The 26992-nt window shown below is 51.8% G+C and overlaps 1 protein-coding gene across 1 annotated transcript in view; it reads right to left on the reverse strand.

Annotated features, from left to right (window-relative positions):
• The window catches only part of AHCYL2 (adenosylhomocysteinase like 2), a 99224-nt gene extending 78140 nt beyond the window's left edge, over positions 1-21084 (reverse strand). The window contains exon 1 of the mRNA XM_068169467.1: positions 20639-21084. Coding sequence (XP_068025568.1) covers positions 20639-21052 — 414 coding nt within the window. The 5' untranslated portion in view covers positions 21053-21084. The remainder of the gene's footprint in view (positions 1-20638) is intronic.
• Positions 21085-26992: the final 5908 nt, after the last annotated feature.

Here is a 26992-nt window from a genome sequence, read left to right on the forward strand (position 1 = left end):
AAGCAAGAAGGAAGGGTGTGGAACCACACAAGGACTAGGAAGATCTCCTTCAGGCAATGCTAAGTGGTTGAATGACTCAATGAGTCTTGCCCAACTGTGAGAGGGAAGAAGGCTCTGCCTGTGGTTGTTATGTAGAGATTTCTGCCTCGCCTTTCTGCCCCAGGTCACCATTCCCACAGGAGACTTCAGCAGCACATTAAGTTCATATAAAATAGAGATGATGTCAACTTAACGTGTTGGGTTGAGTCACAGCAGCTAGGAGACATCTGTCTTACCATGGTACCTCCAGCAAGGGGGAGTGATGGACAGTCACAGGCTAAATGCTCCACAAAGAAAGGCAAAGCTTCTCAGAGAAATGTGGCTGAGCCTCTCTTAGAAGGATCCTGGTGGATGATCATTTACAGTGAGGGTGGTGGGACAGGCAGCTCAGGGAGGATCCTTGGAGGTGTTCAATGCCAGGTTGGATGAGGCCTTGAGTAACCTGGTCTAGTGGAATGTGTCCCTGCTCAGGGGAGAGGGGTTGGATGATCTTGGAGGTGCCTTGCAATTCAAACCATTCTGTGATTCTATGATCATGTCTTATATACACAGAATCATAAAGGCTGGAAAGGACCTCTAAGATCATGGAGTCCAACATCATCAACACCAATATGCCCACTAAACCATGTCCCACGGTGCTATGCCTGCATGTCTTTTGAATACCTTCAGGTATGGTGACTCCACCTCCCTGGGCAGCCTGTTCCAGTGCCTGACCACTCTTGCAGTGCAGAATCTTTTCTTAGTATCTTACCAAGGCTGCAAAATGAAAAGAACTAAGAACACCCCAATCCTTAATAAAGGAGCAGGGAGGTCATTGTGCCCCTGTACTCTGCATTGGTTAGGCCACACCTTGAGTACTGTGTCCAGTTCTGGGCCCCTCAGTTTAAGAAGGACATCGAGACACTTGAACGTGTCCAGAGAAGGGCAACAAGGCTGGGGAGAGGCCTTGAGCACAGCCCTATGAGGAGAGGCTGAGGGAGCTGGGATTGTTTAGCCTGGAGAAGAGGAGGCTCAGGGGTGACCTCATTGCCCTCTACAACTACCTGAAGAGTGGTTGTAGCCAGGAAGGGGTTGGCCTCTTCTCCCAGGCAACCAGCACCAGAACAAGGGGACACAGACTCAAGCTGTGCCAGGGGAGGTTTAGGCTCAAGGTGAGGAGAAAGTTCTTCACTGAGAGAGTCATAAGTCATTGGAATGTGCTGCCCAGGGAGGTGGTGGAGTCACCATCCCTGGAGGTGTTCAAGAGGGGATTGGACGTGGCACTTGGTGCCATGGTCTAGTCATGGGGTCTGTGTTGATAGGTTGGACTCAATGATCCTCGAGGTCTCTTCCAACCTTGGTGATACTGTGACAAACCTTCCCAATCCCTGTTGAGGAAGTCCAGAGAAACCACTGAATCAATCATGGAATCACAGAATGATTTAGGGTTAAAGGGACCTTTCAAGGTCATCTAGTCCCTGCTGACTGCAGAGGGGTTGGACACCTGCAACTAGAGCAGGTTGCTCAGAGCCCCAAATAACCTGACCTGGAATAGTTCCAGGGATGGGACATCTACCACCTCTCTAGGCAACCCAGGACAGGGTCTCACCACCCACACACTGAAGAACATCTCTCCAGTCTGAATCTCCCTCTTTTAATTTCAAACCATTATCCCTTGTCCTGTCACAGAAGGCCCTGATCACAAGCCCATCCCCAGCTTTCTGATCAGTCCCTTTCAATACTCAAAGGCCACCAGAAGGTCTCTCTGAATCCTCTTCTCCAGGCTGAATAACTCCAACTGCCTCAGCCTGGCCTCACAGCAGATGGCTTCCAGCCTGCCCATCATTGCTGTGGCCTCCTCTGGCCCCACACCAACAGATCCATGTCTCTCCTGTGCTAAAAGTGCAGAATTCATCTGATCTCAGAGAAACATCACTGGACTCAATCCATAACAACCTTCATCCACTGGATGAAGACAAGGGACAAATTTCAAGATCACAGAGTATCTTTGGTTGGAAGAGACCTTCAAGATTATCTTGTCCAGCCTTCAACATTCTGAACTTGCTTGGGGAGAAGCTAAATTCTCCTCCATGCAGAACACTGGCTGTGTGTGTAAATCCACCCCAAAGCTCCCTCCTCCAGCTCAAGAAGGGGACCAAAGTGTCTATTTCACCAAGGCCACCAGCAGTAATTAATCCAAACTGCTCCCTTCAGACAAAAAACAAAGAGCAGGAAACAAACAAATAAACAAGAGCAAAAGCAGCTTAGAAGCTCTCAGGCATAAAAGGATCATTGTCTGGGCTTGGTTTTGGCCAGGAAGCTTTAGCAGGTCCTCAGTTTTGCCACTGGGTTGAAGAAGAAGATCCAAAAATCTCCTCCAAAAGTGATGACTCAGGCAGAGTGTTACTGTCCCAGCTTCTGCTCCTTCCACGTGCAGGCTCCTCCACCACCCTTTGCTTGGACTTTTTCATGTGACTGACCAGAGAAGCAGCCTCTTTTGTCTGTTATAATCACTGTAGTGGCAGCCAAGCTCCCTCTAACAGTCAGATGAGACAACAGAAAACATACAAGTTGGATCACCAAGAAGGTTGATTGAAAACACTTTACGTGTTCAGGCAGATCCATGACTCATTTGTGGTCATTCTGCTGCATCTGCTGCAGAGGAACCAGAAAATGTTTCAGATCTTTAGATTAAAAAGTCAAGGGGCAGAAAAGGAACCAAAAAGCAAAGCACAGAAAGCTCTTGGCAGTGAGAGTTACCCAACAGCATCTTTGCTGTGGTGACCACCTAACCAGCTTCTGAACACAACAGGCTCCTGTGGACAGGGCCTGGACAGAAGTTTCCTTTAATCATCAAATCATGAAATCCAAAATGATTCCTCCATCAGTCCAGCCCAGCTGGGGCAGGCACTGCACAGTACATGGCAGAGGCTCTGCACTGCTCAAAGAAACTGGTTCCACCTTAACAGAGTCCCACAGAAATCCCAGCATGGTGGGGTGGGAAGGGACCTCTAGAGATCATCCAGTTCAACCCCCTGATAAAGCAGGGGCATCCACAGCAGCTTGCCCAGCATCATAATGGCCAGGTGGGGTTGGAATTTCTCCAGAGAGGGACACTCCATAACTTCTCTGGGCAGCCTGCTCCAGCACTCCACCACCCTCAAAGGCAACATGCTGGAACCTCCTGGCTTCCAGTTTGTGCCCATTGTCTTATCACTGGGCATCACTGACAAGAGTCTGGCCCCATCCTCTTGGTCCCATCCTTTAGGTCTTGCTGAGCATTGAGAAGATCCCCTCCCAGGCTGCTCTTCTCCAGGCTCAACAGCACAGCTTCCACTGAATGCCCTCCAGCACTTCCCTGTCTCTCTGGAACAGAGAAGCCCACAACTGGACTCTGGACTCCAGCTATGGCTTCCCTAGGGCAGGGCAGAAGAAGAAGGAGAACCTTCCCTGACCTGCTGGCCACACTCTTCTTCATGCACCCCAGGAGACCATTTGCCTTGGTGGCTCATGGTAAACTTGATGTCTTTTAATATATTTCAGAGTTGGTGATATATGGCCCTTTGAGTCAACACCAATTAAAGAAAGAGTAATGAGTTTAGAACTAATTAAACCCTTTTTCATTCTGGGGGTGGTTCCCTTTTCAAAGCTCAGAAGACATCCTGGAGCAGCATAGAATCATAGAATTGCTTAGGTTGGAAAAGACCTCTAAGATCAAGTCCAACCATCAACCTAACACCACCATGGCCACCAAACCATGTCCCAAAGCACCATGGCCACACATTTCTTGAAAGCCTCCAAGAATGGGTACTCCACCACCCCCCACCCCCCCAGTCAACCCATTCTAATGCCTCACCACACATAAGCACAATGCAGTTGGGAGCAAAGTGTCTCCACATCCAAATGCTCTTTCCCATCCTCTCAGGATGTGTCAACCCACCCCTTCAACTTTTTGGATGTCCAGAAATGAGTCCCCAAAGACCACACTGGGACAGGGTTTACAGAACAAGGTGGCAAAGCAGGGGTGTGAGAACTGGCTGGTGGCCAGGTGAAGAAAGATGGGGCAGAAAGCAATGTGGAGCTTGGATAATTCAGCAGAGACACAGAAGAGCTCTAGGTGATGGGGATGGGAAGGCAGGAGGAGTTAGAAGTTGTTCTCCTGGAGCTTCAAGTGGATTATCACTTTGTCTATCTTGTAATTGCAAACGGTCTTCAAACAGCTCAGTGCAAATCCAGCCCAGAGCTTGAGATAAACATTGACTTGCCCTCAGATGTGCTCCTGAGAGATAACAGAGATTGTCTCCTCCTGCCAATAAGAGAAAGGAACTGATAGCTGGAGCTATTAGCCCAAGGTCATCACAAAACTATGGGACAACAAAGTTCAGAGTGTCATGTGAAGATTTTGTCTTCCCTACTTCCCCCTTTCTGAAAGCCTCTTCCTACTCCAAAGATTAGTGGAAGGTTTCCATCCTCAGTGAATTTACATCTCTGGTGAGGCCACACTTTGAGTATTGAGTTCAGTTTTGGAGCCCTCAGGGGCAGAATCACCTCTTCTGACTTGCTGGCCACACTCCTCCTGATGCAGCCCAGGGCACAGTTGCCTTCTGGGCTGCATGAGGGCACTGCTGGCTCCTGCTGAGCTTCTCATCAACCAACACCCCCAAGGCCTTTTCTTCAGGGCTACCCTCAAGCCACTGTTGCAGCCAGCCTTGATGAACTGAAATATCTTTTCCAACCTGATTTGAAGCCCTGATCTGCAGCCAGGCAGCTTTTCTCCAGCCTGTGTAGGCAGAGGCTGAGCACCAAAGAGCCTTGGGGGCTCTCTTAGAGGAGCTGCCTTTGTCTGCTCCGGTTTGTTTGTTCGGTAACCACAGAAACAGTTTGAAAAAGGAGAGGAGCAGCCACACAACCTTCAGGGAGCAGAGCTTGGGTCTTTGTTTCTCTTCAGAAAGACCCATTTGGCACCCACTCATCTGCTCCCCTCTTTGTACAGGCTGAAGGATGGGCTTTACCTCTCTGGGCAGAGCTGCTGGATGGGAAAAAAAATCACAGAACCTCTTCTGTTGGAAAAGATCTTCAAGATCATTGAGTTCAATCATTACCTAATCCTACCAAGCCTGAGGCTAAACGATGTCACTCAGCACCACATCTCCACAGCTTTTAAACACCTCCAGGAATCAACCACCTCTCTGGGCAGCCTGTTTCGGGGTCTGAGAACCTTTTCAGAGAAGTTGTTTCTTCTAATGTCCAATGCAAACCTCCCGTGGGGCAACCTGAAGCCCTTTCCTCTTGTCCCACCACTAGGGAGAGAGACCAACCCCCACCTGGCTCCAATCCCCTTTCAGGGAGGTGTAGAGAGCCAGAAGGTCTCACTTCAGCTTCCTTTTCTCCAGACTCAATAACCCCAGGTCCCTCAGACACTCCTCACAAGTTATCCAGACCCTTCTTCTCATTCTCCAGACCCTTCACCATTTTCACTGCCCTTCTCTAGACCTATTCCAGCACCTCAATGTCCTTCTTGGAGTGAAGGGCCCAGGACTGAACCCAGTACTCAAGGTACTTCACTCGTGCTCAGCCCAGGGGGACAGTCCCTTCCCTGCTCCTGCTACTCACACTATTGCTGATCCAAGCCAAGACACCAGTGACCTTCTTGGCCACCTGGACATATCATCATTTGTAATTGAGGATTAATTATTAGAGGTCCAGCTCCTTGTTTTCCTGTGTGACAACTCTCCAGCTCAGTTCTGAAGGCTTCCTTCAGATCTTCAGTGCCACTTGGACACACCACAGCTTTGGGGACACCATTTAACAGCAGAATTTGTTTATCAGTGGTCACTCAGGTGGCAGAAAACAGAAGCTGGAAGATGATGATTGCAGGACATCACCCAAGAAGCACCACAAACAAAAGCCTGCTCTGCTGTAATCTCAGCTGCCAGGACACCAAGCTCTTCTGGCACCCACCAGGCTGCTCTGGAGTTGGGTGACAGCCACACAAAGACATTCATCTGCCCACCATCACTCCTTCTTTGATTGCTTCGCACTCCAACATGATTTTCCTTGCTGAAGGCTCCCCAGAGACTCACCCAACTTCCCCCTTTCTCCTTCTTGCCAGTTCCATTGCCTTGCCCCTTCACACAAGCCCTCTTCCAACAGCATCCACCACACAGAGGGCTTTTGGGGACTTCTCCTCTACCTCTTGAGCAACAGAAGAATTTCAAGCAGGATTTGAAGCTCCTTTAGATATTTCTCTTCCCTCCTTTTCTTTTTACTCCCACTGCTGGATGGATTTGGACCATGTTCAGCTCACACATGATGGGCTGCAGGCTGTCTGCAAGGTGTTTACAAACTAAAGGTTGTGTGTGAAGCATTTCCCAGTGCTGATGGCTTCGTTATCGTGTCCTTATGGTGCCTTCACACCCAGGAGGAACAGAGCTTCCAGCAGAAGCACATGATGGGCTCCCATCCTTCAATTCACAGCCAGAGCCAGCACAAGCATCACAGATTGGTTTTGATTGGCAGAGATCTTGACATCCAGTCCAACCATTAACCTAGCACAGCCAGGTCACCACTGAACCGTGTCCCTCAGCACCACAAATAGATGGTTTGAAATCCCTCCAGGGATGGGGACTCCACCATTGCCCTGGGCAGCCTGGGCAACCCTTTCCATGAAGAAATGGTTCCTCATGTCCAACCTAAACCTCCCCTGGATCAACTTGTGGCCATTTCTTCTTGTCCTATCACTTACTACTTGGGAGAAGAGACTTGGGAGCCACCCCCAGCATGGCTCCAACCTCCTTTCAGGGAAGTGGAGAGAGACAGAAGGTCTCCCCTCAGCCTCCTTTTTTCCAGGCTGAATAACCCCAGGTCCCTCAGCTGCTCCTCAGAAGTCTTCCAGACCCTTCTTGTTTTCTTGCCCCAAAAGGTTGTCAAACCTTGAAACAGGCTGCCCAGGGCAGTGGTGGAGTCCCCATCCCTGGAGGGGTTTCAAAGCCACGGAGATGTGGTGCTGAGGAACAGGGTTTATTGGTGACCTGGCAGTGCTGGGTTAATGGCTGGACTCCATCATCTCTTCCAACCAGAAGATTCTCCAGACCCTACACCAGCTTTGCTACCCTTCCCCAGGCCCATTCCACCTCCCCCACCCCACAATGTCCTTCTTGGAGTAAGGGCAAAACACAAGGGAAAGAAAGATCTAAAGAACAAATCAGAGAACTAACAGCTCAGAAACATCTCAGGAATGAACCTGAGGAACTGACAGCTTTGGCTGTTGAGTGAAAAAGCAGCACAGGAGAGCATGGTGGGGAGGGTGAGAGCTGACAAAGGATGCACTCAAAACCAGTAGGGTCACCCCAAGTGCCGGGACATTTGAGGTTTTACATAAGAGGGTGAGGAGCAGAGGGCAGGGATGAATGCAGGCAATGTGTAGAGGGGACAGGCACAGCCTCAGCTTCCAGAGGAGGCCCTATTTTAATTATAATGGTTGCCAGGGTGACTTTAATTCCATCCTAGCTCCAAGTAGTCTCACAACTCCTAACTCCACACCACTAATCAGGAATCTTGCATAACATTAGCACTGAATAACCCAATTTACACGGGCTGAAAAGCCTGGATTATTGCAGGGGATGCTGACACCAAAGAAAAGAGGGGAGAGGGGAAAAAAGGAAGAAGAAAAAAGGATGAATAAAAGCCACCAAAAGCTGGTTTCTCCAGGGAAGTGTTCCTAGAAGTCTCTCTCTCTCTTATCCCAGAATCCCAGCATTGTGACAGTTGGAAGGGACCTCTGGAGACCGATTCCAACCCCCCTGCTCAAGCAGGAACACCCACAGTAGGTTGTCCACCATCACAATGGGCAGGTGGGGTTGGAATCTCTCCAGACAAGGAGACTCCACAACCTCCCTGGGCAGCCTGCTCCAGGGCTCCACCACCCTCCAAGCCAACAAGCTGCTCCTCACATCACCTCCTAGGTGCCAGCTGGTGCTTGTTGCCCCTTTGTCCTGTTGCTGGGCACTGCTGACAAGAGTCTGCTCCCATACTCTTGCTCCCAACAGCTCCTTCAGATCTTGCTGAGCATTGATCAGATCCCTTCTCAGGCTGCTCTTCTCCAGGCTCAGCACCTCAGGGCTCTCAGCCTTTCCTCCCCACAGAGATGCTCTAGGCCCCTCAGCAACTTTCCAGCTTTCACTGGATGCTCCCCTGGAATCCAAACCTACCTGAAATACCCAAAGTTGACCTTAAGTCCAGACACAGGTATCCCCTGAAAGCTGTTTTTGTGTTTTGCTGGGGCTTCAGGCCTAGAAAATAACATAAGGGGGGCTCCAACCTAGCTAGTCCAGGGAAGACAAATTCTGTACTGTTCCACCTGTACTCCTAAATCAGTTCCTCCATGGAGGACAAATGAGTTACCAAACACGTGAGGACGCAGCTCCTCCTGCTGAACAGAGCCAGTCTGGATCCTCTCTCTGGGAATCCTGAAGGCAGGACTACTTGAATAATGGAATGGTTCTGGCTGGAAGAGACCTTGAAGATCACCAAGTCCAACCATGAACCCAGTACTGACAGGTCACCACTAAACCATGTTGCTCAGCACCACATCTACATGGCTTTGAAACCCCTCCAGGGACACCTTCCACTATTCCAGGTTGCTCGAGGCCTCATCCAACCTGGCTTGAACAGCTTCAGGGAGGGAGCACCAACAACCTCCCTGGGCCACCCTTTCAAGTGTCTCACCACCCTCACTGTAAAGAGTTTCTTCCTAGTACCACCACTTTGATGGGAATTGTGCACACCAGCAGCACTGGGAGAGGTCATCCAGCAAGGCAGAACATGACTTGAAGGCAAGGAGATGTAGTTTAACACAGCTGCCCTCCCCAGGCTTCTCATCTTGAAGCTTAATTGGTTCTAATTATGCTCATCTCTGCATTATTTAAACACATTCCAAAGTCAGCCAACAAAAAATTAGGGAGAATTTGGGACATCAGCAGTTTTTCTGCTATTTATTTTGCTGCTTGCTTGGAGTTGGGATTTTATTTTTTTGCCCTCACCAGCTAAAATTGAAGCTTAGGTTAGGAAATAAGTGATTACAGCAGGCAAGCTGAGACTGTTACAAACCACCCTCCTGAGTCCTCTACTTTAAGCCTGAAATAAGATTTTCCATGTTAAGGCTGCAGATATTTTCAGCAAGTCTTCACAGCAGTGATTAAAACACCTCTAAAGCACCTTGGTTCCGAGACACACAGCGAGACACAGAACAGCAGAGGTTAGAAGGGACCTCTGGAGATCATCCAGACCAACCCCCCTGATAAAGCAGGGCCACCCACAGCAGCTTGCCCAGCATCACAATGGCCGGGGGGGTTGGAAGCTCTCCAGACAAGGAGACCCCACAAACCCTCTGGGCAGCCTGCTCCAGGGTCTTGCCACCCACACAACCAACAAGCCACTCCTGATGGAACCTCCTGGGTTCCAACTGGTGCCTCTTGCCCCTTGTCCTGTCACTGGGCACCACTGACAAGAGTCTGGACACATCCTCTTAGCCCCCTACAGCTCCATAGCTCTTGCTGAGCATTGATCAGATGCCCTCTCAGGCTGCTCTTCTCCAGCCTCAACAGCCCCAGGGCTCTCAGCCTTTCCTCCTCACAGAGGTGCTCCAGGCTCCTCAATAGCTTCCCAGCCCCCACTGGACTCTCTCTACTACTTCCCAGTCCTTCTGGAATTGGGGAGCCCAGAACCAGACCCAGTTCTCCAGCTGTGGCCTCACTAAGGTAGAGTATCACAGTATCACTAAGGTTGGAAGAGACCTCAAGGATCGAGTCCAACCTGTCACCACAGACCTCATGACTAGACCATGGCACCAAGTGCCACGTCCAATCTCCTCTTCAACACCTCCAGGGATGGTGACTCCACCACCTCCCTGGGCAGCACATTCCAATGACGAATGACTCGCTCGGTGAAGAACTTTCTCCTCACCTCGAGCCTAAACTTCCCCTGGCACAGCTTAAGACTGTGTCCCCTTGTTCTGGTGCTGGTTGCCTGGGAGAAGAGACCAACCCCTTCCTGGCTACAACCACCTTTCAGGTAGTTGTAGAAGGCAATGAGGTCACCCCTGAGCCTCCTCTTCTCTAGGCTAAACAATCCCAGCTCCCTCAGCCTCTCCTCATAGGGCTGTGCCCAAGGCCTCTCCCCAGCCTTGTTGCCCTCCTCTGGACACGTTCAAGCATTTCGATGTAGAGGGAGAGGAGAACCTCCCTCGACCTGCTGGCCATATTTCATGCACTCCAGAAGACAATTGGCCTTCTTAACCACAGGGGCACGCCACTGACTCATGGTGACCTTGTTGCAGGGAGAATGTTGTTATTTCCCAACATGAAATCCACACCAAACACAGGCTGGTGCGTCCTGCAAACAAATACATCTGAATTTGGTCGATACTGAGAGGGCTTCAAGCAGATCTCCCCACCTCCATAAACAAAAGTCATGAAGAAAACACCAACTGTGATTCAGCAAACTGCTGGGTAACTGGAGGATGAGCTCGGTGGGAACAGACAGCAGCAGGAACAGCACAAAATTGTTCTCCTAAACTGGGTCCTGAGTCATTTCTCCAGGAACAGGCCATTCCCTGGGCTTTCTCAGCCAACTCCAGGATTAAACATGGATCTCTTCAACTCTGAGAAGCAAACAACAAGGACAGCTTCTAATTTTAAATCCTTGCTTTTTGGACTAAAATGTGAAGTTGTTCAGCACTTCTGGGTCACCAACTCATTTTTCAACTGACTTTTCTCTCTGCCACTCACAGCTGCCTATTTAAGGCCCTATCAGGAGTAAGAAACAGCTGGAGTTCCACCACTGCCACCCTGGTGATTCAAGTATGGTCAGCAAGATGCTAAAAATGCTGTTTGGGAAATATTAAAAGTTGGAAAGTTGACCAAAAATGCAAGGTCCCAGAATGAGGGCTGATCATTCAACCTGAAGCTGGTTTCCTGTGTCACCTGCTCTAGGTGACCCTGCTTTAGCAGGGGGGTTGGACATGATGATCTCCAGAGGTCCCTTCCAACCCTCCTCTTTCTGTGAAAATAGTGCACAGAAACTTGGTTTCAGAAGAACCTCTCTCCATCAGTTGACAGAACATGGTTTTAGGGCTGGGCTTTGCTGTTGGGAATACTAGAATGGCTTGGGTTGACTGAATCTTAAAGATCATCTAATTCCAACCCCCCTGCCCCACACCTTCCACTAGACCAGGTTGCTCAAGGCCTCATCCAGCTTAGCTTTGAACACTTCCAGGCTTGCAGCCTCCATGACTTCTCTTGGCAACCTGTTCCAGTACCTCACCACTCTTATGGGGAAGAACTTCTTCCTAATAGGTTGCCCAGGGAGGTGGAGGAGTCACCTTCCCTGAAGGTGTTCAAGAAATGTGTGGATGTGGCACTTTGGGACACTGTTTAGTGGCCGTGGTGGTGCTGGGTTGAAGGCTGGATTTGATGATCTTAAAGGACTTTGCCAAGCAAAACAATTCTATGCTTCTATGAATGTCTAGTCTAAATCAAGCTTCTTCTACTTTGAAGCCATCACCCTTCACCCTGTCACCTTCTCCAACTCTCCTACAGCCCCCTTCAAGAAAAGGGAAGCTGCCAAGTGCCCAGAGAAGGAGGTAGGAGACTTCAAGAAGAGCAGCTTTGGGCTAGGTTGCCAAATGCTGCCCCATGTATTTAAATTCTGCATTTTTCCCTGCCAAGGTTGCTCCAGGCAAGTCTATGCAGGCAGGGGCAGACAGACTGGAGCTGAAGTTGGATGGAGAACAGCCAGCTCTGGTCCAGAAGCTGCTCAACAGCAGCACTGGCTCGTGCATGAAGCTCTGCTGATGCATCCCAAAGAGAACAAGAGGTCAAGTGATTCAGCTCTGCCCAATGCAGCATGTGCAGAGCCAGACACGGGGCTGCCCACGTCTGTTGGGGCTTGTCTTCAGCAACAGCATGTAAGGCACCTGCAGGAATGCCTTCACATGTGGCCATGAGCTGTAAGATCATCATCTTCTCACGGCTCCTGATCCAGACCTGAGCAGTCACAGCTCCAGATGAAGTCACTGGGAGCTGTGCTTTAACAGGAGAGTGGAGGGAAAGGATGGATCACAAGATCCCAGCATAGCAGATGTTGGAAGGAACCTCTGGATATCATCCAGTCGAACCCCCCGGATAAAGCAGGAGCACCCACAGCAGGGTCACCATGGCCAGCTGCCTTTGAAAGCTCTCCAGACAAGGACAAACCACATTATCTCTGGGGAGCCTGCTCCAGGGCTCCACCACCCTCACACCAAAGCAGTGTTTGTGCCTACTGCCCCTTGTCCTGTCACTGGGCACCACCGACAAGAGTCTGGACACATCCTCTTGCTCCCCATCCTTTAGCTCTTGCTGAGCATTGCTCAGATCCCCTCTGGGGCTGATCTTCTCCAGGCTCAACAGCCCCAGGGCTCTCAGCCTTTCCTCCTCACAGAGGTGCTCCAGGCCCCTCAGTAGCTTCCCAGCCCCCACTGGACTCTCTTCAATACTTCCCAGTCCTTCTGGAATTAGGGAGCCCAGAGCCAGCCCCAGTTCTCCAGCTGTGGCCTCCATAGGGCAGAGTAGAGGAGGAACCTCCCTCGACCTGCTGGCCATATTAATCTTGATGCCCCCCAGGAGACCCTTGGCCTTCTGGGCCACAAGGGCACATTGCTGTGCAGCAGCCTCCCAGCTAAATCTGAGTTTGCCACTCCTAGTTCAAAAGTTTGAGACCTTCCTGACCCACATCCCAGCTCCTCCTTCCTGCACCAGCCCTATTTTACTACCATCATTTTCCTCGTTTCTCCTTTGCTCCTTTTTCTGCTCCCCAGCCCTCATCCCCCAAGGCTGACATCCTGATCACTGCACAAAATATCACATCAGGCACCTTCTAAAATGAAGCCAAAAGGAGAGATGCAGAACACCAGACAGAAATAAAAGAAGATGGCTTCCTATGCTGAGATTTCCCATGGCGGCATCCAAACCTTGCTCCTTAGGGAGCACAGCTGGCGCCTGGGAATTCAGCCTGGGGGGAAGGAGAATTTATTACCCAGCACCAGTCATCACCAGCAGTTAGGAGAAGGACACAGAAAATGGACACAGAGACATGCAGGAAATCCTTTGTGAAGCAAACCAAATCCTTCTGCCCCAGCAAGTGAGGTGGGGAGGGCTCGAGGCGCGGTGAGGAGGGAAGAGCCAAGCTCGGGGAGCAGGCGGTGGGATCTGTGGCGGGTCAAGGTCAGTTTGATGGCAGCTGCTGGGGTCCCAGGTCAGAGCCAGCATGGAGAGAAGCCACAGGAGAGTAATTTCTAGCCACAGCAGAACAAAACCTCCCAGCACAGCTCAGCAGTCAGGTGATGTGTCGGGCTGCTGAGCACCAGGCATTTGGTTTGACGTCAGCATCACTCCACCAACCAGCCACAGTTTCAGTTGGAAAAGACCTTTAAAGATCATTGAGTCCAACCATTCTCTAACTCTACCAAGTCTGGTGCTACACCATGTCCCTCAGCACCACAGCTCTGCAGCTTTTAAGCACCTGCAGAGCAGGGGCTCAACCACCTCCCAGGGCAGCCTATTCCAGTGTTTGGGAACCCTTTCAGTGAAGAAGTTTGTTCTGATGTACAACTTAAGCCTCCCCTGGGACAACTTGAGGCCCTTTCCTCATGCCCTTGGGAAAAGAAACCAACCCTGGCCCTAACCTCCTCTCAGGGAGTTGCAGAGAACCAGAAGGTCTCCTCCCAGCCTCCTTTTCTCCAGGCTGAACAACTCCAGGGCCCTCAGCCACTCCTCACAAGTTGTCCAGACCCTTCACCAGCATCATTGCCCCCCTCTGGACCTGCTCCAGCACCTCAATATCCTTCTTGGGCCCAAAACTCAACCCAGTACTGAAAGTGTGGCCACACCAGAGACATAAACTGACTGAGCAGATGAAGATCTTCCATGGATCAATGACCTACCAAAGCATAAGACCACTGTGATTCTACAATTCTGTGATCTCTGGGGTGGGAAGAGGCTTTGAGAAAGGGGGAAGTAGGGAAGAGAAAGTCTTCTGGCTCCCCCCCACATGGCTCAAACCTCCTTTCAGGGAGTTGTGGAAAGCAAACGTTACAAGGAGCTTCAGGGGTTACGCTCCAGCAGTGACACCACATAAGGATGCACAGCTCATCAGCATGGATCTTTGCATCCATCCTACTCTATCCATAGAGAAAATCCAGAGCACTCCATGGTCACTGGCACTGCAAAGGTGATTATGTTCCAGTCCAGCCAACTAAATAAACCAACACCACCAGCAAACCAATCCCCTCCCACTACTGAAACCTGCCTTTGAATGATTCCGGGGAGCCAGCTGGGAACCCAAAGATTGAGTTGCGATTTTGGAGCTGAGTGGCTGGGACCAAAACCAAAAAGACAACCTTTTGTCTGGGAAATTGGTGTGGGCTTCATGTGTGCAACTTCACTGCAACTGCTGGCCTTTGAAGCTCTCAGTATGGTGCAGGACCATTTTCTGAGGCTCCTTTGCCAAGTAGTTAACAACCATCAAGTGAGTAATTGCGTCTGTTCAGGTGTGAATTCTTCTCTGGGCTAAAGAGGGGCATGGAATCCCAGAATCTCACCGCAGTGGGGCTTGGAAAGGACCTCTGCAGATCATCTGGTCCACCCCCCTGCTAAAGCAGTCACCCACAGCAACTTGCCCAGCATCACAATGGCCAGGCGGGGCTAGAATCTCTCCAGACAAGGACAAACCACATCTCTGGGCAGCCTGCTGCAGGCCTCTTCCACCAGCAAGGACAGCAAGTTACTCCTCAGGTAAGCTCCTGGGTTCCAGTTACTGCCAATTGTCCTCTCACTGAGCACCACTGACAAGAGTCTGGACACATCTTTTTGCCCTCCACCCTTTAGCTCTTGCTGAGCACTGATCAGATTCCCCCTCAGGCTGCTCTTCTCCAGGCTCAACAGCCCCAGGGCTCTCAGCCTTTCCTCCTCACAGCAACGTTCCAGGCCCCTCAGCAGCTTCCCAGTCTCCACTGGACTCCCTCCAGTAGTTCCCAGTCTCTCTTGAAGTGGGGAGCCCAGAACCAGACCCAGTTCTCCAGCTGTGGCCTCCATAGAGCAGAGTAGAAGGGGAGGAGAACCTCCCCCGACCTGCTGACCATGTTTGTCTTGATGCCCCCCAGGAGACCCTTGGCCTTCTTGGCCACAAGGGCACATTACTGGCTCACAGAGTTTGCTGACCACCACCACTCCCAGATCCTTCTCCACAGAGCTTCATCCCAGCAGGTCACTCCTCACCTGTACTGGTGCATGGGCTTGTTCTTCTCTAGGTGCAGGACCTGACACTTGCCCTGCTTGAACTTCATGGGGTCCCTCTCCCCGAGCTGTTCAGCCTGGCCAGGTTTGGCTGAATGGCAGCACAGCCTGATGAGGTGTCAGACACCCCTCCCAGTTTGGTACCATCAGCAAACTGGCTGAGAGTACACTCTGTTCCTTCATCCATGTTGTTGACAATACTGAAGAAGACTGGACCCAGCAGTGACCTCTGGAGAACACAAGCTACAGGCCTCCAACCAGACCCTGCAGAGCCATCATTGCATCATCCAAATCACCAGTCTGAGAGTCTTAATTACAGCTCATTGCTGGTTCCCACCCTAACCACAACATCTCCAGAAGTTCTGCACCCCCAGGCTGCTTTGAGCTAGCAACAGATGAAGAATTAACACAAACCCACCCCCCCAAAGCCACCAAGCCATCCCAAACCCATAAACAATTCCCCATGACTCACATCCACGGGTTAAGATTAGCCCAGGACACCTCAGCCCCATGGTTCACCTTGCTGCAGGGACAACAGAACCAAGCACACATCTCCTGAGTCACCCAATAGCTGCTGGCAGCACCTCTACATGTAGACTCACAGCACAACCAAGCTGATCCAGTATCCAGCTGCTGCTGCTGAAGGGGCTTTTCCATCCCTCCCATTGCCACCAATATCCTCCCCACACCAGACCTGCACCACTCCTGGCTCTTTCTTCACCTCATGTTGAGGAGAATGACAGAAAACTAACTCAAAGTGAGGGATTTTAGGCAGTTTGAGTTCTTTGAGCAGCCTCATCTTGGGACCACATCAGAACCTGTCAGGAAGGGATGGGGAGAGGGTCAGGAGAGAGGCAGAAGATGATTTGAAGCACCCCTGAATCTCAGGCCACCAGGACATGGGTCAAAGACCTGCTCACCAGCCCTTCTCAGAGGCATCCAAGTCTGGCACAGCATAAGACAACCAAGGCTGGGCTAAATCTACTGTGTAGAAGTACATGAAGGTCATGGCCACATCCACTGGTCAGAGTTAATCACAGAAGCCACGTCTGAGGTCATCTCAGAACTAAGGTCCTCCAGCCATCTCCTGGGATCCACAGGGAGAATCCAAACAGAAGAAAAAGCTGCTCTGATGGGAGTCACTTTGGTGGGTGTGAGGAGAACGAGCCCAGCATACCTGGCTTTGGGCTCTGGGTTTGTAGGCATACCATCACTTCTACCAGCAAGGGTGCAAGAGACTTGTACCTCAGCTGTGATATCACAACCACCCAAAGCCACCACCTCAATAAACAAAAAACAAGGATTTGGAGAGCAGTGAGCACTCAGCAGAACTAGGAAATCAGTGACTGGTGGCACAAGGGCTTCATGTCACAGCCTCAAGGAAAGGAAAAAAAACAACCAGAAAACCCAGCACATTTCATACAAAAAAACAGTCAATGCTCCTGAGGTTTTGTTCTTAAAGGCAAACCCTAGGAGCTCCAGGTTCATTTGCTTCCCTACACATCTGGTATGATCCCAGAATCCCAGCATGGTGGGTTTGGAAGGGACCTCTACAGCTTATCCATTTCAACCCCACTGCTCAAGCAGGGGCACCCACAGCAGCTTGCCCAGGTCATAATATCAAAGGCAGCTTTGGAATCTCTCCAGAGGAGACTCCACAACACCTCTGGGCAGCCTGCTCCAGGGCTCCAACACCCTGAAAGCCAGCAAGTTTCTCCTGATGGAACCTCCTGAGTTCCAGGTGTCCCTTGTCTTGTCACTGGATACCACTGACAAGAGTCTGGCCCCATCCTGTTGCCCTCAACACATTCTTTAGCTCTTGCTGAGCGTTTACAAGATCCCTTCTCAGGCTGCTCTTCTCCAGGCCCAACAGCTCCAGAGCTCTCAGCCTTTCCTCCTTCCTCACAGCGATGATCCAGGCCCCTCAGCAACTTCCCAGCCCCCACTGGACTCTTTCCAGTAGCTCCCAGTCTCTCTTGGACTGAGGAGCCCAGAACTGGACCTAGTTCTCCAGCTGCGGCCTCACCAGCACAGAGCAGAGGGGAAGAACAACCTACCTGGAGCCGCTGCCCAGTCTTCCTCATGCACTTCAGATGATCACAGAATGCATCAGGTTGGAAGGTAACCCTGAGGGTCATCTTGTCCAACCCCCCTTTGCAGTAAGCAGAAACATCTGCAACTAGATCAGGCTCCTCACTGCCTCATCAAACCTGACCTTGAATGCGTCCTGGGACAGAGCCTCTACCACCTCTCTGGGCAACCTGCTGCAGTGCTCCATCACCCTCATTGTGAACAGCATCCTCCTAACGCCCAAAGAAGTTCCTCCTAATGTCCAAATGATCTTAGCTAGACCTTTACCTTTATTCCAGGTCCTAGAAAGCAAATTTCTCTTGGATATGACTAAAAAGATCTGCTTCTTTGAGGCTTATTTTCGTCCTAAGGCTCCTTCCAACAGATGCTCTGGCTCTACGTGCCCAATTTCTCACTCACAGGGCTGGGAACAATTTTATGGCCACCAAATCTGATGTTTTGCTTCAAGACCACGACTTCCAAAGTATCAGTGGAAGGGAAAGGACTTAGGGTTTGTAAATCCAGTAAGGACACTAGTCACGTCTTGGGAACATGTGCTGGAGTCACTGGAAAGCAACAGCACAAGCAGGAAAGAAGAAGGAACAGTCTGTCCTCCCAGATCTCCTCCATCACTGCATCTTGCTGCCTTTAGCAACCAGATTGTCATCTCCTCATCAAAATCAGTGCAGAGAGCCAGCTGGAGAGCTTTGGGGTTTCACCAGCAGCAAGGTTTCTCCCCAAAGCCTGGCAGCTTTCCCTCTTCTTCCCTGCAGTGAAAGGGATTCAGATGCTTTCAAGCTGTTCCAGATAATGACCCCATCACACACCATCCATGTCCCCTTCTCTCCTAGGCTTAGTGATGCAAATGTGTTGTCTGACACCCAGCTCCTCTGTCAGACAGAGCTGGGCTTTGGGAAGGGGTTGTGAGGAGAAACATCTTTTTCATGGAATGAGAGTGGTTGGGTTGGAAGCGACCTTAAAGCTCATCTAGTCCAACCCCTTGCAGTCAGCAGGGGCATCTGCAACTAAAGCAGGCTGCTCACAGTTCCAAACAATCTGGCCTGGATTGGTTCCATAAATGGGACACCTACCACCTCTCTGGGCAACCTGGGACAGAGTCTCACCATCCTCACAATAGAGAGCATTTTCCCTCTCTCCCTCTTGTACTTTCAAACCACCATCCCTTGTCCTGTCACAACAGGTTCTGCTCAGAAGTCTGTCCCCAGACTTCTCAGCCCCTTTGAGTCCTGAAAGGCCACCTAAAGGTATCCCTGGAGTCCTCTTCAGGATGAGCAGCCCCAACTCTCTAGCCTGCTGTTACAGCAGAGGTGCTCCAAGCCCTCTGACCACCTTCATGACCCTTCTCTGGACCTGCTCTTTCCTGTGTTGATGGCCCCATAGCTGGACACAGTACTCCCGGTGAGGTCTCACCAGAGTAGAGCAGAGAGCCATAATCACCTCTCTCAACCTACCAGCCACGCTGCTTTTGATGCAGCCCAGGCTGCTATTTGCCTTCTGGGCTGCAAGTGCCCGTTGCTGGCTTCTCATCCACCAGCACCCCCAAGTCCCTCCTGCAGGGCTGTGCTCAATTTCATCATCTCCATCAAGGATTTCCCCAACCCAGGTGGAGGATCTTGCACTTTGCGTTATTGAACTTCATGAGGTTCTCCTCAGCCCAGCTCTCTACTCTGTCCTTGTTCCCCTGGATGGATCCCATCCTTCAGCATTATCAACCACACCACCCAGCTTGGCACCATCAGCAAACTTGCTGAAACTGCACTTAACCTCACTGTGTATATCATTTATGAAGACATTGAACAGCACTGGTTCCAGTATGGACCCCTGAAGGCCACCACTTGTCCCAAGATGTCCATAGGCACATTTCTGTATCCATTACATGAGCATGCACCTCCACATCTGTGGGTTCCTATACACACAAGCAGAAGGACACCTATAGCACATGAAGACCTTGTGTCTAAGCATAGAAGAGGTTGCAAGCACAACATAGAACCACCTATAGGTTCTCCTCCACGTCCACATCTACCTCAGAGCTATATCTACTCCAACAACCTACACATCTAGAGCTTGTGTGGCAGTGCCATGAAGCAGACACAGGCTGAGGGATGTTCTCACAGCACAGGAATGGTTCCAGAGGACAGTATCTACACACCACAGCCACCAGCACACACTCAACACGCACTTATTGGTGAGCATGCACCCACCACAACGGGCACAGAGCAAGAGAGGGGCACCCTGAGGATGGGGTACCTCACACAGACCCACCCAGTACCCACACTGGCTACACCTGGCATGCTAACAGCATTAACAGCACCAATGTCTATGTTCTTATCGGGTATGTAGTCCTATCTCCAAGGGAGCAGATAACCTTGGGGACATGGACCTGATGTGAACCTCCACACACCCAAGAGCTCACGTACCTGGCACCCATGGTTCCTGCAAACACCCACAGGCAGCTGGGTGTGCAGGACTGGGGAGTAGACACCCCTGGCTGTACCTACACCCCATGGTGGACACAAGCACATATCCTATGAAGCCACCACAACTCCAGCCACACGTACAACTGACAGGGATTCACAGGACAGCATCACACTGGTCACACACCTCCATGGGCACGTCCACAGCCAGTGTCTGCACCTCATACTTGGCCATCGGGATGCAAGGAGTGGATGGGACACCACGACGGCAGAGAAGCGTGTCCCCCCAAACACAGCCATGGGCAGAGGAGAGGCTCCAGGGCCATAGAAGAAGCCCCATGGCCACGGGAGATGCCCTCATGGCCACACAAGTACCGTGGGACACACTCCATCCACGCATAGCGGGGACCCCCACAGCATCACGGTCCTTGCCCAGAGAGACAGCACCACGTCTGCAAGCACTGCGACTGCTCCCCCCGTCCTGGGGGGGTGCCTGCGTGTCTCCCGGGGGGGTGTCTGCGTGTCTCCTGGGGGGGTCACCAAGAATGTCCTTGTGGGACATTGTGCGTGGGTGTGTGCCCGGGCTGTCTGGGTCGGTGGGGAAGGTTTGTGTCCCTCACCGGTGTCCTGGTGGAAGCACGCGTGTCCCGCGGGCATGTCGCGGCTGGGTGGCGGGGTCCCACTCAGCGTGACGGATGTCACAAAGCCGCGGTGTGGGGTGAGTGTCCCCACGCCCTTATGCGGGTGCTCTCCCCCTGCTCCCCTCCTTCCTCTCCCCGTTACCTTCTTAACGGTGCGCGGCGCCTCGGTGACGGTGCCATCGGGGCTGACGAGCGCCTCGGCCGCGGAGCCGCCACCGTTGTCGCCGCCGTCTCGGTGCCGGTGCTGGGGGTGGTGCGGGTCGCTCCGTTTCATGGCCGAAGCCTGCGGCACCTTGGCAGCGCCAAGCGGCAAACCGGTGGCGGATAACCCGGGGCAGCCACTCAACGGAGGCCTCTCGCCGCCGCCACTACAAGAGGAGGACGGCGCCGCCGGGGCCGCCTCACGTTCGGTGGCCGGCAGCGAGCACTGAGCGGCTGCCACGGCGTGCCCGGGAGGGTGAGCGGTCACCGGCTCACAGGGTGGCCCCGCTGCTTTATCCATGGGGCCGCTCAGCTCCTTTAGCTCTACGGCGGGGGCTGCCACCTGCACCGACATCGCCGCCGCTGCCGCCGCCGCCTCCGGCTCCCTCAGGGCCCGCCCGCCCCCGCCCCGCCGCGGGGCATGCTGGGACCTGCAGTCCTCCCGCCAGCCGCCCCGTCCGGAACTACAACTCCCAGCAGGCGCCGCGCCGCTCTCTCAGCGACCCGCCTAGGCGCGCCGTGCCGCGGGGCTTGCTGGGAAATGTGGTCCCGGGGCCCCCGTTTGCGCCGCTGCAGGGAGAGGCGCGTGATGGCGGCGGCGCGGCCTCTGCAGGCCCCCGTAGCACCTCAGGTGACAGAGTCGTAGAATGGCTTGGGTTGGAAGGGACCCGCAGGATCCTCTGGTTCCAACCCCCCTGCCATGGGCAGGGACGCCTCACACTAGGTCAGGTCACTCAAAGCCTCATCCAGCCTGGTCTGAAACACTTCCAGGAAATCAGGCTTCCACAACTTCCCTGGGCAACCTGTTCCAGTCTCTCACTGCCCTCATGGTGAAGAACTTCTTCCTCATGTCCAATCTAAATCCACCCTGCTCTAGTGCCATGGTAGGGCCAAACAGCCCCAGCACAAGCCCAGACAGACACTCATGTGTGTAGATATGGTCCCCCTCTCCCTCCTCCTCCCTGCAGAAACAGGGTAACGTGGGAAGAGGAACGAAGAGGACAGGACCATGCATGTCTGGTGAACAGCCCTGTATCTATGGTAAGGGCATGTGCTCTGGCCCCAGCCTGGCAGAACCCCTTCCCATTGGGTAGCTATGTGCTGGTTTCAGTGCCCTATTGGCCCAATTGATCTCAGGCAAGATTTATATACAGGCTGATTTCTAGTTGCCTGTGCCGTGCTTGTACCTTGCTCAGCCTTGCTCAAGCCTTGTGTGCTTGAACCTGCTTGGACCTTGTCTGGCTTGAAGTTGCCTCGAGTTGCATAGCCTCAAGTTGCCCAGTCCAGCACCTGGGATAAAGCCACAAGCACACACACCACAAGCCACAAGAGAAACCATGAGCTTAGAAGTCAGAGCCAAGCCTGCTTCCCCTTGCAACCAGGATTTTTGCTGTGCCTCAGTTTCCCCAGGACAAAACGAGTGCCCATCGCGATAGCGTCGTTAACAGCCCACCGTCTGCTGAAGCCAGACCAGCCATCAAGACCCTGTGGCATTCCTGCCAGTGACCTGCTGTGCCTGGAGCATGAGAGCGCCCCAAAGCCTCTGATACACAGCAGCAGCACTCCCTACCTGGGTACAACCAGCTGTGAGTAATCAATTCAATGCCTCTTTGGCAGAACAGTTCCTGTTGAGTCTTCCCCCCGCTGTGGTCGAGCGCCGTTTTGCTCCTGGGGTATTCTCTTTCTGTTCGGTCCTCCCAGTTTGCATTAAATTGTTTAACTTGTTGCAGTTGCCCAAATACTGCACATTGCCACTGTAAAGATATTCTAACTGTGCATCCACACTTTTGATATGTGTGGCCATTTTCACATTAATAAAAGGTTATTAATATTTTGATTAACAGTGCCATATAATTTGTAATGTAAAGGAAATTATATATCCTCCTCGACATCTAGTTTCAAACCATTGCCCCTTGTTCTATCACCACAGGTCCCTATAAAATGTCCCTCTCCAGCTCTTCTGTAGCCCCCTTCATATACTGGAAGGCCACCAAAAGGTCTCCCTGAAGCCTTTTCCTCTGCAGGCTGAGCAAACCCAACTCTTTCAGACTGTCCTTGCAGAGGCTCCTAGAAGCTCCAGCCCTCTGATCAGATGAGGAGCCAAGATATTTCGGTAAAGAAAGCATTATGTCTGACAGCCCAGGCAGTGGCTGTGCTGCCAGCAAGACAAGAAGGACCAGCCTCAAGTCATAGCTGGGGATGTTTAGGTTGGACATGGAGCAGTGTGCCCATGTGGCCAAGAAGGCCACCAGCATCCTAGTTGGAATCAGCAAGAGCGTGGCCAGCAGGACCAGAACACGGATTGTCCCCCTGGACTGGGCACTGCAGAAGCCATACCTCAAATCCTGGGGTCAGTTTTGGGCCCCTCACTCCAAGAAGGACAATTGAGGGGCTGGAGCAGGTCCAGAAAAGGGCAGTAAAGCTGGTGAAGGGTCTGGAGAAGTAGGAGAAGGGTTTGGAGAACTGAGGAGTGACTGGGAAACCTGTGGCTTTTTATCCTGGATAAAAGGAGGCTGAGGGGACACCTTCTCTACAACTCTGTGAAAGGAAGCTGGAGCCAGGTGGGGGTTGGTCTCTTCTCCCAAGGAACAAGTGATAAGACAAGAGAAAATGGCCCCAAGTTGTCCCAGTGGAAGTTTAGGTTGGACTTGAGGAACAATTTCTCCCCCTTGAGGATTGTCAAGGCCTGGCCCAGGCTTTCCAGGACAGTGGTGGAGTCCCCATCTCTGGAGGGCTTTCAAAGCCATGGAGATGTGGTGCTTAGGGTGATGGTTTGGTGGTGACCTGGCAATGATGGGTTAAGGCTTGGACTTGATGACCTTAAAGGTCTCTTACAACCAAAGCCATGCTTTGATCCCATTATTCTAGCATCTCACAAAGCCTCTTTGCAGGTTGGCTTACAAATAAAATACAAGCCAGCAACAAGTAGCATTCTGCAAATCCAGTTCTTCAGGAACTGATTCCCAAGTTACCACCTGCAGCCCACAACCTCTGAGTCACTCCAAACCCTTGGGTCAGCTGTGTTGGGATGAACTGGCTACAAGGAGTGGAGCCCACAGGAATCCTCTCCCCCCCCCAACAACAACAACAACAAAGAGGGAGAGTGGCAGGAAAACCTGAGAAGCTGAAGGAGGTTGGAGAGGAAGAACCTGGTCAGCAGCTGATGACCCACTGAGCTGGTAAAAATTCACAGGGGACAGGATGAAAATTGGGTTGTGATGTGGAAGGGTGGCAGCTGGACTGGAAAAGAAATGCCTGGGATGAGGGTGAGGAGAGAAAGGGCTGTAAAACATTCCCTGGGCTCTGAAGGCACAGAGGGGACACAAGGAATGTGTGAGGGAGATGGAAGTTAAAGGAGGATGAAGTTAGGAAAAGAAGGATTTTGTCCCGATTTCACTGAATCAAAGCAACTTCCTCCCTAAGGTGGTATCAGGACCTGCATCTGGGTCTGATGGTCCATTCCTACCCCACCCCAGGATCAGAAAGCTCAGTCTGGGGGCAGAATTTTCCCTCTGAAAAAGCAAAAAGCCTTGGGGAAAAAAAAATTCTTGGCAAGCTGCTGTGGGAGGGATTTGAAGTTGCAGCCCATGGATATCCCTCCCCTTCAGGGACAATGCAGCTCCAAGCAAATCTCACAAGCTCCTACAACACCAAGGCTCTGCTTGTGCTGATCCAGAGCTGAAATCCTCCAGATGTTATCATCTCCTGGTGCTACAGATCCCACAGTCCAAGGGTTTGTCTGGCAAAAGAAGGGGTACCAGGAGAGGAAGGGAGAAGCTGGTTGGTTAAGGGAGGACAGAGCAGTGGGAACAATCAGGGCCCTGTGAGAGCAGTGCTGATGCTGCCTACAGAAGGTTTGAGCTGGCTCCTTCCTGGTGCTGAGGTGCAGAGGACCCTAGGAAGCATGAGAGTTGGGCAATGAGGCAGATGGTGGGCACTTTTGGAGGAAGCAGCCTCAGAAAGGAGAGAATCATAGAACTGTTTGGGTTGGAAAAGACCTCCAACTGTCAACCTAAGATGGCCAGGGTCATTAAACCACATCCCAAAGTGCCACATCCACACGTGAAGAGTTTCTTTCTGGTGGCCAAGAATGTCCAAGAGCAGCTTTCTGTGCAGACCTCAGAACACCAGAACAGCCAAGGACACCAGGACATGGTTAAGTGGCCATGGAGGTCTTAGGCTGACATTTAGAGGTCTTCTCCACCCAAAATAATTCTATGATTACATGAAAACCCCTTTGGAGATGGCACTCCTGCTTCCAGCTTTTCAACAACATGCTCTACAAATCCAGCTCCTTCCCAGTATCCTAACTTGGAAGACACCATGGAGCAGAGGCAGAGGGCAGGAAGACACAAAACCCCCAAACGTAGCATTTCTTAGCCCAAGAGTGAGGGAAGAGCAAAGCTAAACACTGACATCTGACATTTTCTAGTCACCTCTGTCCCATTTGCTTCCCTTGCATGGAGAGGGGAGGATGGAGGAGAATCTAGGCAGACATGAGTGTGCTCTGAAGCTACAACCCATGCTTTCATCTTCCACAATAAAACAAGCAGTTTTTTCTCAACCACAAGAGCTGCAAAATCAAGCACAGCCAAGTTGTTCATCCCATCATCTGCCACATTCATAGGTGGGAAAGGACCTGGTGGAAGAGGACATGGGGATGTTGGTCAACAGCCAGCTGCAGATGTGTGCCCAGCTGGCCAAGAAGGCAACCAGCATCCTTGCTTGGATCAGCAGTAGTGTGGCCAGCAGGACCAAGACAAGGATTGTCCCCCTGGCCTGGGCACTGGTGAGGCCACACCTTGAGTACTGGGTTCAGTTTTTGGCCACTCACTCCAAGAAGGGCTTTGAGGTGCTGGAGGGTGTCCAGAGGGGGGCAATGAAGCTGGTGAAGAGCCTGGAGAATTAGAAGAAGGGTCTGGAGATGTTATGAGAAGCAGCTGAGGGACCTGGGGTTGATCATTCTGAAGAGTGATAGGACTAGGGGGAATGGAATGAAGCTGGAGGTGGGGAGATTCAGGCTGGATGTGAGGAGGAGGTTCTTCACCATGAGAGTGGTGAAACCCTGGAATGGGTTGTCCAGGGAGGTGGTCGAGGCCCCGTCCCTGGAGGTGTTTAAGCCCAGGCTGGATGAGGCTCTGGCCAGCCTGATCTAGTGTGGGGTGTCCCTGCCTATGGCAGGGGGGTTGGAACTAGATGATCCTTGTGGTCCCTTCCAACCCTGAATGATACTGTGATACTATGAAAATGAGATAGAGGTGAGACCTTCAGGCTGCCTACAAGTCTCTGAGAGTAGGTTGGAGCCAGGTGCAGGTTGGTCTCTTGTCCCAAGGAACAAGTGACAGGACAAGAAATGGCCTCAAGTTGCTCCATTTTCATGCTGCCTTTGAAAGTTTAACCTGCAAGGCTGCAGCTTCTCAAAGTTCTGTGCTGAAGGGATGTCATTTGAGCTCTTCCCTTTCTTCCCTGAGGATCCTCAGTCTTCACTGGGGAAATGAAATGTGATTTTCCAGCCAAGGAGCCAAGAAGGTGACACCTGGGTCACCCAAGGGAGATTTAATGGAATCACAGAGCAGTTTGGGCTGGAAAGGACCTTCCACGGTCATCTAGTCCAAGACCGCTGCAGTCAGCAGGGACACCTGCAACTACAGCAGGCTGCTCAGATCCCCAGCCAACCAGACCTGGAATGCTTCCAGGGATGGTGCTTCTGCCACCTCTCTGGGCAACCTGGGACAGGGTTTAGCCACCCTCAGCATCAAAAATGCCTTCATTCTTTCTAGTCTGTATCTCCCTAAACTAAAAGGCTTTCAAACCATTCCCCTTTGCCCTGTGACAACAGACCCTGCTAAAAAGTCTGTCTCCAGCTTTCTTCTCAACCCCTCTAAGTACTGAAAGGTCACCAGAGGGTTCCCTCAGTTCCCACAACCTCCTTAAAACTTTCCCTAATAAAAGGAGTTAAGAGGGAGAAAGGTTCAGGGGACACAGCTGTGGGAAGCAGGTACATCCCAGCCCCCCAGCATGAGGGTGCTGAAGATGGAGGAGACCCTGTCCTAGCCTTGTCCCTGCCCTACAGGTGGCATCCTCTTCCCCTTCTCCAGTCCCAAGTCCTGCTGCAGGCAACCGTGTTAAGAGGTTTCTTGGCTGTGGTTTTGTTTAGGGAAACCAGGGTGGTGGCTGCACTCCTCATCCCCTGGAGCCAAGATGGTGGGAGAGGCAAAGCAAAGGCACCTCCCTGCCTTCCCATCTTAATTATTATTCTTAATTATCATTCTTAATTAATTACTATTATTCTTCT

Source organism: Melanerpes formicivorus, unplaced genomic scaffold (assembly GCF_026170545.1).
Source record: "Melanerpes formicivorus ecotype bairdi unplaced genomic scaffold, bMelFor1.0.p_v2 SCAF_3, whole genome shotgun sequence".
Taxonomy (NCBI): Eukaryota; Metazoa; Chordata; class Aves; order Piciformes; family Picidae; genus Melanerpes; species Melanerpes formicivorus.